Source organism: Xenopus tropicalis, chromosome 2, assembly GCF_000004195.4.
Source record: "Xenopus tropicalis strain Nigerian chromosome 2, UCB_Xtro_10.0, whole genome shotgun sequence".
NCBI lineage: Eukaryota > Metazoa > Chordata > Amphibia > Anura > Pipidae > Xenopus > Xenopus tropicalis.
Genome location: NC_030678.2, coordinates 113,186,141 through 113,201,551, shown reverse-complemented (window position 1 = coordinate 113,201,551; position 15,411 = coordinate 113,186,141). Strand labels below are relative to the sequence as shown.

Genomic DNA, 15,411 nt, shown 5'->3' with positions numbered 1-15,411 from the left:
TCTATTCCACCCATCTTGTAAATGTACATTCTTCAAGATATAAAATGAATACATCCAGCTTAAAAGGGTTGGAAATAAGGTTGTATTGGCTGCAAATACAATTTCAAAGAACATATATAGGCGAAGTTACCTTTAATGTATGATATATGGTGCCAATACTTGCAGCAGTTGTATAATTTTTTTGTATGACTACACTTGCGGCTGCAATTGTAAAATTCTTATGTGATTATATATAATATTCTTATGTGAGTGTAACTGCTATTAGAAATTGCAGTGAGAGTGGTAATACAAATTCACATCTGCTGATGAGCATCAAAGTTTCTACATTTATACATGTATCTCGGCCTTCCACAGGTGATGAAGTGCTAGATGCTACACCCATCTTATTGCATGTCCTCTTCCTAATCCATTTATCCTGCTCAGTTTTTGACTAAAGGTGGCCATACACGGGCCGATTGTAGCTGCCGATATCGGTCCCTTGGACCAATTCGGCAGCTTATCGCCCCGTGTAGGGGCAACAACGACGGACCTGCCGACCGAAAAATATAATTTTTTAAAATTAGAATTATTTGATTATAATGGAGTCTATGGGAGATGCCCTTTCTGTAATTCGGTACTTTTCTTGATAACGGTTTTCCGGCTATGGGATCCCCTGCCTGTACCAGCACCAAGCTACCTTTTGTTGTCTGCTTTCATGTGTACATCTACGGGGGGGTTTCGATGATCCATATTTACTTTATTTATTATTATTTATTGTGTGGTACAATTGCTATAATACATACCAATCTACTAAAGAGAGACTTGTGTTGGAAACCATCACTGCCACACCCCATTCAAATTGAAAGCTCATGACTGGGCTTGTTCCAAATCCATATCAGACCAAAATGCACAATATTTTCTAGTCTAACGAAAGGGAGCTGGACAGTGTTTGTCTAGCTACTGGGCGGAAAGACCCCTTATCCGGAATACCCTTGGTATCCAAATGGTGTCCGCACTCCAAGGCTCAATATTCTGCGGGGTGCTAGCCAAAATTATGTCTGTATAGAAAATAATCATCTGTGGCCAGCACACCCTTCAATGTTTTATCAAAATTTTTTTATTGTAGATATATTGTTAAAACCAACGTTTCGGTCCTTATTAGGACCTTTCTCAAGGATAAAGAAAGGTCCTAATAAGGACCGAAACGTTGGTTTTAACAATATATCTACAATAAAAAAATTTGATAAAACATTGAAGGGTGTGCTGGCCACAGATGATTATTTTATATATATATATATATATATATATATACATATACATACATAGCTGCAGCAGAAAGCACTCACGGCTCCAATTTGTGCAAAAGTATCAAAAGTTTTATTGCTCCACGCTCACATCAACGCGTTTCCACCAGGGACCGTCGTCAGGATATATATATATAAAAAACCAAGGAATGGTGCACTCGAACTATGGAGGATGATATGGGTGCATAAAAGGCTCCAAGCACAAAGAGTCCAATTGTGTATCAATATATATCTTCCAACTGAGCCGCACTCCAAAAGTAAAACATAGCTTTTATTAAAGCATTTGTTAAAATTAGTTACAACGAGTGTTCAAAAATAGTACAAAGTTCATACTTATCAGTATAGCATGCCACCTAACGCGACGTTTCGGGGGCATTCCTCCCCCTTTCTCAAGCGTACCTCGTGGCAGTCGCAAACAATGAGTCATACATTTGTTATTTCCTATACTGTTATGCTATACTGATAAGTATGAACTTTGTACTATTTTTGAACACTCGTTGTAACTAATTTTAACAAATGCTTTAATAAAAGCTATGTTTTACTTTTGGAGTGCGGCTCAGTTGGAAGATATATATATATATAATTTAACTTGTAGACAGGCACTCACGTCATAGAAACAATAGCGATGCCTGGGCGCAGTCCCAATGAATATAAGAATAATAGCAAGTAGAGATGTCCCGCACTCACAGGTCTTAAGTGAAAGTAAAAGGTGTTTATTCAAAGTACATCTAATGTTTCGGCTGTCTCCGCAGCCTTTCTCAAAGACAAAGTGAGTGAAAAACAGTGCACTGAAAAAAACACAGTTTGGCGCCAAAACCACGACGTCACAAGATGTGTGATACATCTAATTATCGCATATGCTAATGAGATGTATCACACATCTTGTGACGTCATATATATATATGTCTATATAGCAAAAAAAGACCAGCAACACCGGATCTATTGTGAATAGTAGATTATATTAAAAAATGCATGAACAGCATTTTCATATGTCTATATATATATATATAGTATAAAAAAAGACCAGCAACTCCGGGATTTCTTGTGAAAAATGAAAACATATATTCAAAGTAGCATAAACAGCCTGTTTAGGCTGTTTATGCTACTTTGAATATATGTTTTCATTTTTCACAAGAAATCCCGGAGTTGCTGGTCTTTTTTATACTATTGGAACCCTTTACCGAGCACCCGAGGTATGTTATGTAGCGGTGTGCCATCCTTTGTTTATATATATATAATACTTTTATTTGTCTGTTTTCTTTAGATTTATCTCACAATCTGTCTCTCTGTCATCTATGTAATATATAATATGAAGATTTTTTACTAGATACTGCTTCAAGTATGGTTGTCAGCTTTGCAACTTTTCTGCATTTTTCCCATCAAAATAAGAGTGCCAGTCACTGGATTATTTTAATTGGGCAATATTTGAAGTCATGATGACAGTAATCCGAATGCATTTTGAGGATAGCATGTAAAAGTCTTGTTTAATTGCTTTACCCTTGGGTATTACCACTGTCACAGTGCAAAAATTAAAATGTTTACAGTGTGATAGCTACAATATAGGAAATCTATATATTACAAATAGATTGTATTCTACTGGCAATATATCTTACAAGGAGTTGTTTATGCATTTAAGTTTAATTGATTCTATTAATGTAAATTAAATGTGTATTTATTAAGTCCCTTGGAGTCAGTGAACTGAGCTGGCATGCTACCCACTAGTAGAGAGGATGATTAACAACATTTGCATACAAATTAGATAGAAGTATTTCTGCATGTCTCCATGGAAACACTTTGGATAACATTTACATACTGTCACCTTACACCCTCGTCTGTAGTAAAACCTGCAAATTGTTTAACCTCTTATGTGGATTGACAATGCCTAATAATGTTACCCTTTTACCTTACTGAATCATAGTAGTGGGATGAGATGCCCTTCCTTTGTTTTCTGTCTAAATTGTAAAACTAATTTCATATTGGTCAGTGAAAATCATAGCATTACTTCCCCCTATAATGCAAGTATGGAATCCCTTATCCAGAAACCTTCAAATTAAAGGAGAAGGAAAGACTAAGTCACTTGGGGGTGCCAAAATGTTAGGCACCCCCAAGTGACTTAAATCGCTTGCCTTGTGCTGTTTTCTCCTAACAGGGGCACCAGCCCGGGGTAAAAGGTAAGTGATTAAAGTCACTTGTGGGTGCCTAACATTTTGGCACCCCCAAGTGACTTAGTCTTTCCTTCTCCTTTAAGGAAAGATAATCTCTCATAGAGTCCATTTTTAAAAATGTTCTTCTCTTTCTCTGTAATAATACAATAATAATAACCTTGTACTTGATCCTAACTAAGCTGCATGAATCCATATAGGTGGAAAAACAATTCTATTGGGTTTATTTAATGTTTACATTATTTTAAGGTTAATTCAGAGATCTAAATTACAGAAAGACCTTATATAACACGAAAACTCTAGGTCCCACGCATTATGGATAAGAAATTCTATACCTGTACCTGTTTTCCATGAGAGGGTACTTTTGCTTTTCTGTTTTTTTTCCCCTTACTTATCCCATTGTCCAGTGCTTAAGAAATGCCATATTTTGCATTATATGCTTCTCCTGGCATACATATCCTGGCTCATGTTTTTTGGTAAATGACACATTCTCAAACTGCTATCCATAATATGGCCTCAAATTTCAAGTACACCGGGGCCCAAAGAGACCCCACAAGCCTAATAAGTGCCAGCAACATTCTGGCATTTGGCAAAATATCCAGATTGCAAGTTGGGGCCTGGTTAAAGTTGGGATTGCCATGCATTAAGGGGTATATTTAACATCCTGTGTAAAAAGTGGAGTAAAACATCACCGGGAGGTTGCACATAGCAGCCAATCAGATGCTTTGCTTTGATTTTCTGACTGTTGAAATCGAAATGCTGATTGGTTGCCCTGGGCAACAACACTGGTAATGCGTCACTCCACTTTTTACACAGCATGATAAATATATAAGTGTCTCTGTGGTCAGTTACATAACCACCTTAAATTATTAGTCTCTTTGGATCACATAATAGTGGACGAAATTCTTTATAAATTTGGTCAGATTTATTATTTATAGGCCAGTGTTTTTCCATAAGAAGTTTTTGCAGTGTCTGTGTGGACTAAAATAGACTTCCCCCTAGTGCTGTGCTCAATTTAAAAGTCTGAATCAGCTTGGGCTGCTTTAACCCACTTCCTTTCCATATATGAAGTAGCCATAATATAGTACATAAGTTCACAGCCAATCTATTTTCTGGTTGCCAGGGACTATGATCCAGACACATTTTTAGTTGCAGGCAAAAGAGGAAGAATCATAATAAAAAAAAAACTGTAAAACCAACTGAAAAGTTGCTTAGAATGGCTTCATATGTAACATATAAAAAGTTAATTTAAAAATGAAATAATATATTACAAAAGTACAAAATAGAAAATCATAGGAAAACAATCTTTTTGTGGTGTACTATTTGAAATTAAGACATGAAGGAGAACTGCCACTTTATTTTTATTTTACTGTAGTTATCTGATGTGATAAGACCAGTATGGCAACATTATAGAAACAAATAAGTGTGTTTTTTGGGTTTTTTTTTCTTCTGGTATGTCAATTTTCCTTTTTAAGGCTAATGTCAGACATGAAGCCCTCTGCAGTTCCACATTCTCTTTTAGGGTACTTCCACACGGAGCATTTTCTCAGCTAAGGGGCCGCTGAGAAACCCCCTTTCCTTGGCTCCAGTCTGCTTCTTTTATTAAATACAACCCATGGGAGGAGTTTATGGGCACTTCTAAGTGCATGAAATGTGCCAGATTGAAAAGCTCTCATGTGACTAGTGTGTTTTTCAAGAAGAATTTAAATAAATTGCTTAAATGTGATATTTGTGAAATATATATGAATACATTTTCTTGTTTAAAAAAAAGTTTGTTTTCCTTCCTCCACAGCGTTCATCCAATCCGAAAACGTAATTGAAGTGCTTCGCTTTGATGATGGAGGCCTTTTAGAGGTAAACTTTTTTTTTTTTTCTTATTGTCACCATTGCATATTCTATATAAATAATATTCTGCTGTAAGCTGTGCATAATGGGAATTCTGCAGATAGTTACTTTTCACAGATTGTGCCACAAAATGTCTAAAAGAATAAAACCTTTGTTTTGATAGGAAAATATGTACACTAAATTAAAGTAAATCAGATGCTGGCAAGCACAGTATTTACATGACTTTTATTATCAGATGCTTTAAAATGTACCCATACTTTTACTGTTCTATGATGTTTATCCTTGGATCACCTATAAACTATTGAGCTATTTGTAATCATTAGTATGTATGATCCAATTATCATGAGTTTACAACTTAACTTATTCTTAATTTTTTTCTTTCTGCGTAAAAGGCAACTTGTGGAACAATAAGGCATCTCTCTGTTTAGTGGCATTTAAATGGGCAGTTCACTTTTAACCCTTTACCTGCCAAGCATGTAGTACCTACCTGCTTTGCATTAAAGGCCAGCAAAACCCGCCAGTACAGAGAGTCTGAATCGCCCCCTAACCTCCTCGGCAACGAGCCAAGGGGGCTGTGAAGCTGGTTCTACGACGCAATTGTCTCAGGACCTGATTTCTAACAGCAGACATGATCACCCACATGTCTGCTGTTCGTGTTTCCTCCTGCAGCCCACCACCAGTGTCCACCCACGCACTTCCTGCTGCAAAGATTCTGCAATCCTGCAACCCTCATCACTGCCAAGGATATTGTAAGTGGCTTTTTTTTTTTTACATATATGCATTTACACACAAGCACACACATAATACACCTTTTACTAATGGTAGCGCTTTTTTATTTTTGCCTTTCTGACTGTTTTACATATTTACACACTCACATACCCAAAAACATATACTTTTTTTTTTCTTAGAATGGCGTCTTTACCCATGTTGTATATGTCAGAATGTGTACTTTCCAAAAATATATGGTTTTCTGGGGAGTCTCTGTACAGTTAGGGGTCAAGATATACTACACAGTCATGGGGCTCTTTTTGTAAAAACTGATTTAGGAGGAGAGAAAAATCTGTATGTGCTATTTTCTTTTGGGGGTCTGTACATACTGTGTACTTTGGTATATCTATGCATATTGGGCATCAAACTGTTTAGTAGAATTCTGGTATTCATATTTAGGATGAATTACCTTTTATGTAAGAAATGTGCAAGATAAATGAGGCAAATGACAACATTTTAGGTGCTTTTTAGAAATGCCATCGAAATCGCTAATTTTAGGAAAGCTTTGGTGTTTAGTAGTTTGGGGGGAGAAATAAATTGGGCATTGGGCCTCAGTTTGGTGGACCCCTGGCATTCACATTTAGGATGTTTTATCTTTGTACTTAATGATATGTTCCAATCTGCAAAGTAGAAACTTTGAGATGATTTTTATCAAAATCACAAATTTTAGGAAAGCTTTGTGGCTTGGTTCGTTAAGATGTGTACCAATTTTGGATTTGGGGGAATGTGTACTTTTAAAAAATATATGGTTTTCTGGGGTGAACTTACTTTTTTGTAGCTTTACCCAACATAAAATGATGTAAACATGTTGATTTTGTAGGAGCTAAAATGACAGAAATGATAGATCATGTGGGGGTATTTTTATTTTGGGGCCCCTGCATGCCACATACTTAGGTAAACCTATGCACATTGGGCACTAAACTGTTTAGTGGACCCCTGGCATTCATATTTAGGATGTTTTATCTGGTTGTGTTAGGGCCTGTAGGAGATAACAACATGCTGTAGACTGGAAGCTTTGAAAAATGTCACAAATTTTTATAAAAAAAACCAATAAAATAGTTTTATCTATTCTAGATTTTTATACAAAAATGTATAGCTTTCTTGGGTAAACCTACTGTTAATGGAATTTTTGACCTTGAAATCTAAAGTATGCAGCTTTCTGGAGCACTGCTTTGAAAACTTGGTAGTGTACTGCTGGGAGTTTTTGACAAGTGAGAAATCTCCATGAAACTATATGATATTGGCGCATTTAGGAGACATGGAACTTTTCAATTTGGTTGTATTTTCGTGCATAAAATAATTTTATGTTTCTGATACATGTGTTTATATTAAGGAAATATTTTTTTTTCTTATTTAGACATTTAGAAGCCTATATCTTGTTACAGAAGTGGAATTACACAAAAAATTGTGTTCCTGGGTAAAATAAAAGTTCCCCCAAGGAAAGGCCCCTAAAGTGTGAGAGCGTAAAATGTTCAAAAATGTTTGGCAATAAAAGTTCCAGTAGAGCCAAATTGGCTGGCAGTGAAAGGGTTAAATGAACTTTTAGTACAATGAAAACATTGATAAAATAAGTCTTAATTTTTCACTTTTTGTAGTTTTTCAGCTTCTTGTTCTCTGCTTTGAGTTTTCCACAATCTAAGGCATCAGTAGAATCCATGTCAAAGTATGCAGCTTTCATTCAGCCATCATTCACTGAAGGTTCAAAGTCGGAAAGGTTTTTGCGCCGTTTACGATAGTTCGGATACGAAAATTTTTTAACTTTTGGATCGTACCACAATATTTTCATACAAAAACGATGCAACTTTTCGCAACTTTAACGCATATCAGAAATTTTTATATTTAATGTGAATTGTCGCAAATCGTACTCGTAATTCACACTTTAATGAATCTGCCCCTAAGTTTACTAAAAACCATTTAACATTAATTCAATAGGATTTTTTGCCTCCAGTAAGGATTTATTATATCTTAATTTGGATTGTGTACAAGGTGCTGTTTTATTATTACAGAGAAAAAGGAGAGCATTTTTAAAAAAAAAAAATTATGGTTAAAATGGAGTTTGTGGCAGATGGCCTTCCTGTGATTCAGAATAACCGGTTTCAAGAGTCAGATTCCATACCTGTAGAAGAGTGAGGAAATATTTGCCCTAAAACAAAGGAGGCAGATGGAACAATTTTTGCTTAACCACTGTCTCACAGTAGTCAGAAGATATTTATTGGAAGATTAATCTTGATTTTTATGTTTACAGGCTGAAACAACAATTGGCCTGCGCTCCTATCAGCAGAAAAGGTGAGATGCTTAATCTGTTATTCGCTTCATTGGAATTGTTCTGCATGTTAAAGTAAATGCATAGTAAAAGCCATAAACAGTGGAGAGTGCCTCATTTGTCAGGATCATTGACTTTATATTGGCAGTACCTACTGCATAGACTTGTGGTAGTCAACTCTCTCTCTACTATATTTTGGAGGTTTTTCTTCTCCAAAGTTAATATTGTGACTCCATCATATCTGGATTTCACACGAGTTTGCATCTGCAAGAATACTGTGAATCGTTAACATTCTAATGCTGGCCTATACACAATTTTTTTCTCCCTTATGTTCCGCGTGATCTGTCAAATTATCATAAGGTTAGTAGGCACCGACGGTCGCACATCTAGTGATTTTTCATCCGGCGTCAGTCAGAAAATCAGTTGGGCAAGTTTGAAAATTTTGCCCATTGTCCAGTTGTTTGCAGTACTAAGCAGGCAGTTTTCCTAGCTTCAGCTAGATGATATCGCTAGAAATGATAGTTATTCTTGATGGGCAAATCATACTTTTAAACAGTCATTTCAGGATAAGCTTGGTCCTACGTTAACTAAAAGATCTTTATGTGATTTTATTGTGTATGGTCAGCCTAAGGGACATGTAAATCCCACTCACAAAAATTTAATCAGTGAACAGCCTCTTTTGAGGTTAATAGTAAGGCTGCATCATCCCCTTAATCACTTAGATGTCCCTTCTCCTCCTGTAACCCACTCCGGCCCCCTCCCTCGGGAAATTGTTTTGACTTCTGGCTTGTGGGCATACTCAGTTGTTCTCAGCTCAGATTGCTAAACACGCCCACCAGTCTAGCAGCCAGTGAAGAGATGGCATTGCTGGTTCCCATAGAAACTCAGCTAGCTTTCTGCTTCAATTTTTTTCTCATTTCATTCAGCCATTTTCAGCTTACTTTGTGAAAAAATACGCTTAAAAAACTTCTTTCACTTTTTATTCTGTGGTTATTATTACGGATTCCTTTAATTTTTGGAGCAACATCGCATCCTTTAAAGTTGGGTAACTTGCAGCCCTACAGCTAAAGCTTCACAGAGGGTGCTAAGTTTTAAAGCTTCATCTGGGGAAAAGTGCAGTAGGTAAAGCCCACCCTGACTTATATAATCATTTGAGGGCCATTTCTTTGTTAATAATAATGTTTTAAGAAGGCAAGAATGTTTTATTTATTGCATAACAGTTATGGACATACAAAGAATGAAACAATGAAATCTGACAAAACCTGGTGGAAGCTGTATGAGTGCCACCAAATGTTTTTGCTAAAAAAGGCAGCAAATGGAAGGAAGCTATGACCGCACATTTCTGTAGGAGTGTCACTGGGTAATAAGCTTTCTGTGTGGTTTACTCTTATGCTGCTGCTGGATTGCTCAGTGATGATGCAAGCCCGTAATGCACTTAAGCAATTTGTGGCGTTCAGGTTTAAGGGAAATGCAAGTTGCTTCTGTGTAATTTCTGTTTCTGAAAATGTTCTTTTGAGACTCGCCATACATTTTTTTTTTTTTTATATCTGATACATACTTTAATTGGCAGTCTATGTAAAATCACTCTGTAATGTTAGTCTAAACATAACTTCATAACAGTAATGTCACTGCTTACAGATACAGGGTTGTGTCCGAAATAAGGAGTGCTATTTATAGCATGCGTTAAAAATCTTATCACTTCTTATTTTTCGCTCGATTCACTAAAAGGACACTTGACATTTATCTTGCGACGACATATTTTCAAGCAATATATTACACAGCACACAACATATTACGCAGCACGTTGCTTGAAAATATGTCATCGCAAGATAAATAACGCCAAGAACATCGCTTCTTAACTATGACAAGTGTTCTTTTAGTGAATCGAACGAAAAATAAGAAGTGATAAGATTTTTAACGCATGCTATAAATAGCACTCCTTATTTCGGACGTTAGTGAATCGGGCCCATTGTGTTATAACTTCTGTGTAGTAGATTTATCCATCAAAGAGCTGAAAACTTTTTTGATAAAATGGAAAGAATCAATAGCCCACTGTACTCCGTTAATTATTTTAAGCTGTTATAAAGAAAAAAGGGACTGTGTGTGTGTATGCGTGTATGTATTCCTTTGTTGTAAAATATGAGGATATTAGACGTCACCACGTCCATGACCTGTATAAATGCACCAATCATAGGGATGCAATTTACAAGATATTCTTGGCTCTTGTGTGTTATATAGTGAACAACATACCCCCTGTTGTGATATATTAGGATATTATAAGTCACCAAGCAGTTTTATGACCATATAAAGGCACAAGACCAAAGGCTAAATGCATTTATACATGTTATGGAACCCCACGTCTTATATCCTCATATATTTCAAAGGAGGTAAATTGTTTATTAAATTACAGAAATGAGAATTTAATCAAACAAATTCAAATACTAAGCACTAATTATAATGATGACATCACCAAGCACTGTTTATAAGGATATAAACACACACACAAAATATTCCACAAAAGTGTTCACAGGACTATAGTTTTTTAATTGGGTGCATGGGAGCACTCAGGATGTTGCTTTGTAGCTCCTCTACTTCATTTACCCAGTGTAACAGTTTTGTAAATGATATACTTAATAATGCACCCCTGTTTTATAATATATGGATATTATAAGTTACTGAGGAGTTCCATGGCCATACCAGGCCAAGTGCTTTTCAACAGGCCTTTTAAATGTAATATGTTTTTTTTTAATATTAGCTTGCATTTATAGATATGAGGTATTTAAAGGAGTAGGAAAGGCCAGTAAAGGGTTAATCTCAAGCTGCAGGCATACCTTCAGTTGTCTCAATAGTGCCCTTAAGGTCTCCCCATATTTCGCCTGTTCAGAAGATCTGAAGCCAAACAGGAAGAAAAAGCGCTGAGCTGTGTAAAGAAAGTTCCCATAATGCCTCACTCCAGCACAGACACCCAGACCAAGTGAACATGCTCAGTTAGTAAGACTATGAGTCAGCTTCCTGCTGATTGGCTCAGATCCAGCACAGGAATTACAGACACAACTAATCTTTTTTCAGAGAAGTCAGTGCAGCATTTCTGTGAGTGCTTATGGCTGTATTTACATAGACCTTTCTGATAAAGCTTACTGAGTTTTTACCTTTCTTTCTCCTTTAAAAGCTGCCTAGTGTTTTTTTTGGTAAGGTGCAGTGTAAACTGTGATGCTGACAGACACAAAGTTCTACCACTCTCAAAGCTATATATTGCAGCTCTAAATGGAAACAAAGAAAAAAAAATGGAAAGAAAGATCTTGATTCTTAAATTATTCGTATATTCGTATATCGTAAACCTGTCAGGCAGCATTTTTTGGGATGAAAGTCATTAACATGAGAATGCTGGGGAATACAACAGTAATTTAAGTATAGTTTGAAAAAGGCATGAACCACCTTTTGAGTTGCTCATTCAAACTGTCTCCGTTCTCTCCAGAAAGCTTCTATGCTGTGTTTTACATAGCATAATTAAGTCTGTGAAGGTAAAATTATGCACCGACCCAAAGTATTATTTAAGTGATTAAAAAAATTGGGTGCATAATATTTGGCACCCCTAAGTGATTGAAGATTTCCCTCTCCGTTAAAAAATGGTTACATTTTACAGTTATGCACATGCCATCAGTTTATATCACTTTATTAGTAGCATCATATGTCTTAGGGCTGAAGCACAAAGCCAACAGTGCCAAGCCTCATAATATTTGACTACTTTTTAGGACACTGGGAAGATACATGGAAAGATGTCAGTTTGAAAAGGGAAGCTCACGTTAAAAGTATCAGCATTTCACTAATACTAGATGGGCCAACAATGGGGGGGAGAGGGCACAATTGTGTCGGGCCCCATAAAGTTTTCTTTCCTAAGGACCCGGTTACACCAAAATATACCCCAACTTCAGCAAAAATCGCTTAGAAAACAACACAATTTTTATTCATTTTAACTATTTATATGAACTGCTTATTATAGACTAACATCCACTGCTTATACTGAGGTCTATTTACTGAATTATATTTTTATATACATCTTCTACATGAACTTTGCAGTAGTTGGAATAACTGGTTATTGGGCCCCACAGCAACATCATTGGGACCCTACGCTTATGCAATTTACACAACTTATGCAAAAACGTACATTATTTTTAAAGAAACATACGTAAACTACTTATAGAATCCATTGATCCACCAATTAACTGACTTATTAGCACATTAATTATGTTTAATATTTTTTATAAACTAATACTGACTAGTTATTGGCCCTCACAGACTTTGTATCTTCGGCGGATATCAGCTACATGTGCCTGTACCCGAGCGTATTTCATTCATTCGGGTGCAGGCACAGGTAGGAGGCGGATGGCGCTATTTTCGGCAAACAATTTTCAGCTTGCCGAAAATATACGCCAGACGCCTTGTCTGACATTAGCCTAACATCAGCTGTTTATATTGCCCACACAAGGGGCATGGACAAATTTTTTGTACTCCACGCTTGTGTTCATGGGCGGGCCCATATAAATAACTTGTGCGGGGCCCCAAGTTTTTGATGGCAGCCCTGGATAATGGCAATTAAGTAGCATTATAAAATACAGTTTAAAACTAATTTTAAATATTAATTTTAAAGAACTAAATCATGCCCAAATAAGATGGTGAGCTGTGCTGTTTTGAATTCAGTGGGATATATACCTGTACAAAATATAGGTTAAAGGAATAGTATTTTTTGAGATCTACTACAGGTATGGGATCCCTTATCCGGAAAGCTCTGAATTACAGAAAGCCCGTCTTCCACATACTCTATTTTAATCAAATAATATAGAATTTGAAAAACTGATTTCCTTTTTCTCTGTAATAATAAAACAGTACCTTGTGATTGATCCCAACTAAGATATAAATAATCCTTATTGGATGCAAAACAATCCTATGGGATTCAGGGCTGTGGAGTCGGTAGATAAATTCTCCAACTCCGACTCCTCAGTTTCTGATACTCCCGACTCCGACTCCGACTCCACGACTCCGACTCCTCTGTTTTTAATATGCTAATGCAGTGCTGTCCAACTGGCGGCCCACTTTAAATGGTATCAGTACTGAGATTAACTGCATGGTTCTCACCTCAGATTCAGGCTGTAATCCCTCTGTATTATTTAAACATCTAATCCCCTGTACTGTTCACACTTTTTAATCTATGCATTGTTCACCCCCTGCATTGTTCACACCTCCTGCTCAGGCTGTAATCACCCACATTGTTCGTCTGTTCACACCTCAGACATTGTAAGTACTGCCTGGCCTATGCTGCCTGTGTATAGGCAGCATAGGGAAGGCAGAGTATGGCACATAGGCAGCATAGGGCAGGGAGGGTATGGCACAAATAGGCAGCATAGGGCAGGGAGGGTATTGAACACACAGGCAGCATAGGGCAGGGAGAGTATATGGCACACACAGGCAGCATATGGCAGGCAGAGTATGGCACACACAGGCAGGGTAGGCAGAGTATGGCACACACAGGCAGCATATGGCAGGCAGAGTATGGCACACACAGGCAGCATATGGCAGGCAGAGTATGGCACACACAGGCAGCATATGGCAGGGAGAGTATGGCACACACAGGCAGGGTAGGGCAGAGTATGGCACACACAGGCAGGGTAGGGCAGAGTATGGCACACACAGGCAGCATATGGCAGGGAGAGTATGGCACACACAGGCAGGGTAGGGCAGAGTATGGCACACACAGGCAGCATATGACAGGCAGAGTATGGCACACACAGGCAGGGTAGGGCAGAGTATGGCACACACAGGCAGGGTAGGGCAGAGTATGGCACACACAGGCAGCATATGACAGGCAGAGTATGGCACACACAGGCAGGGTAGGGCAGAGTATGGCACACACAGGCAGCATATGACAGGCAGAGTATGGCACCCACAGGCAGGGTAGGGCAGAGTATGGCACACACAGGCAGAGTATGGCACACAGGCAGAATATGGCAGGGAGAGTATGGCACACACAGGCAGGGTAGGGCAGAGTATGGCACACACAGGCAGCATATGGCAGGCAGAGTATGGCACACACAGGAAGGGCAGGCAGAGTATGGCACACACAGGCAGCATATGGCAGGCAGAGTATGGCAGACACAGGCAGGGCAGGCAGGGTATGGCACACACAGGCAGAATATGGCAGGGAGAGTATGGCAAAGGCACACACAGGCAGCGTATGGCAGGGAGAGTATGGCAAAGGCGCACACAGGCAGCGTATGGCAGGGAGAGTATGGCACACACAGGCAGGGTAGAGCAGAGTATGGCACACACAGGCAGCATAGGGCAGGCAGAGTATGGCACACACAGGTAGCGTAGGGCAGGCAGAGTGCTGCCTGTGTGTGCCATATACTCTTTCTACCCTATGGTGCCTGTGGGAGGTGAACCTGGCAGGGGTTTGTTCTGGGAGTTTGTTAGCAGTTGGAAATAGCCATTAAATGGTCCCTAAGGTGTGTAATTATATGCTGGGGGTTGCTGTGCTATCCACAGGGGAGGAGGAGTCATATGGATTTTAGGGTGTGTCTTAATATGACATAATATAATTTTTTCACATATGAATGATGGTTGGATATCCCTGCAGTGAGGACCAAGCCTTTGGGTTTTTGCTGCACTACCACCATTGTGATAAAATGGGTGTGGTTTGAAGTGGGTGTGGTTTAAAAAGGGGGGAGTGGTCAAAACTGGCTTTCATTAGCGGCCCTCCACCATGTATGCGCGAGAAATTCCGGCCCTCGGCACCGCAGAAGTTGGACAGCACTGTGCTAATGTATTTTATACATCCAGGAAGGGGCAGGGGGGAAGGGGCACTTAAAACACGACTGAACTGATAATAAACTGATAGACAATTTTATCTATACTCCTACTTCTAATGATTTCCCTAGAATCCCATAGTCATGTTTAAAGTTTTAGCTAACATTACAGCTGAATTACAGCAGTTTTTCAAATGTTTTAAAGCTTCAGTCTTAAACTATGGACTATCCATTCCCTTCACGTATACAGGTATTTCTAGTTATCAGTGAGAGTTAGGCTGGGTTCCCAG

General features: G+C 38.2%; 1 protein-coding gene across 4 annotated transcripts in view; it reads left to right on the top strand.

Annotated features, from left to right (window-relative positions):
• Positions 1-15,411, top strand: part of tmem131 (transmembrane protein 131) — a 109,509-nt gene that overhangs the window by 15,617 nt on the left and 78,481 nt on the right. For all 4 annotated transcript variants that reach the window (XM_031895745.1, XM_031895744.1, XM_031895746.1 and 1 more), the window contains 2 exon segments: positions 5,238-5,299; positions 8,304-8,344. In XM_031895745.1, the coding sequence (XP_031751605.1) occupies positions 5,238-5,299; positions 8,304-8,344 (103 nt within the window).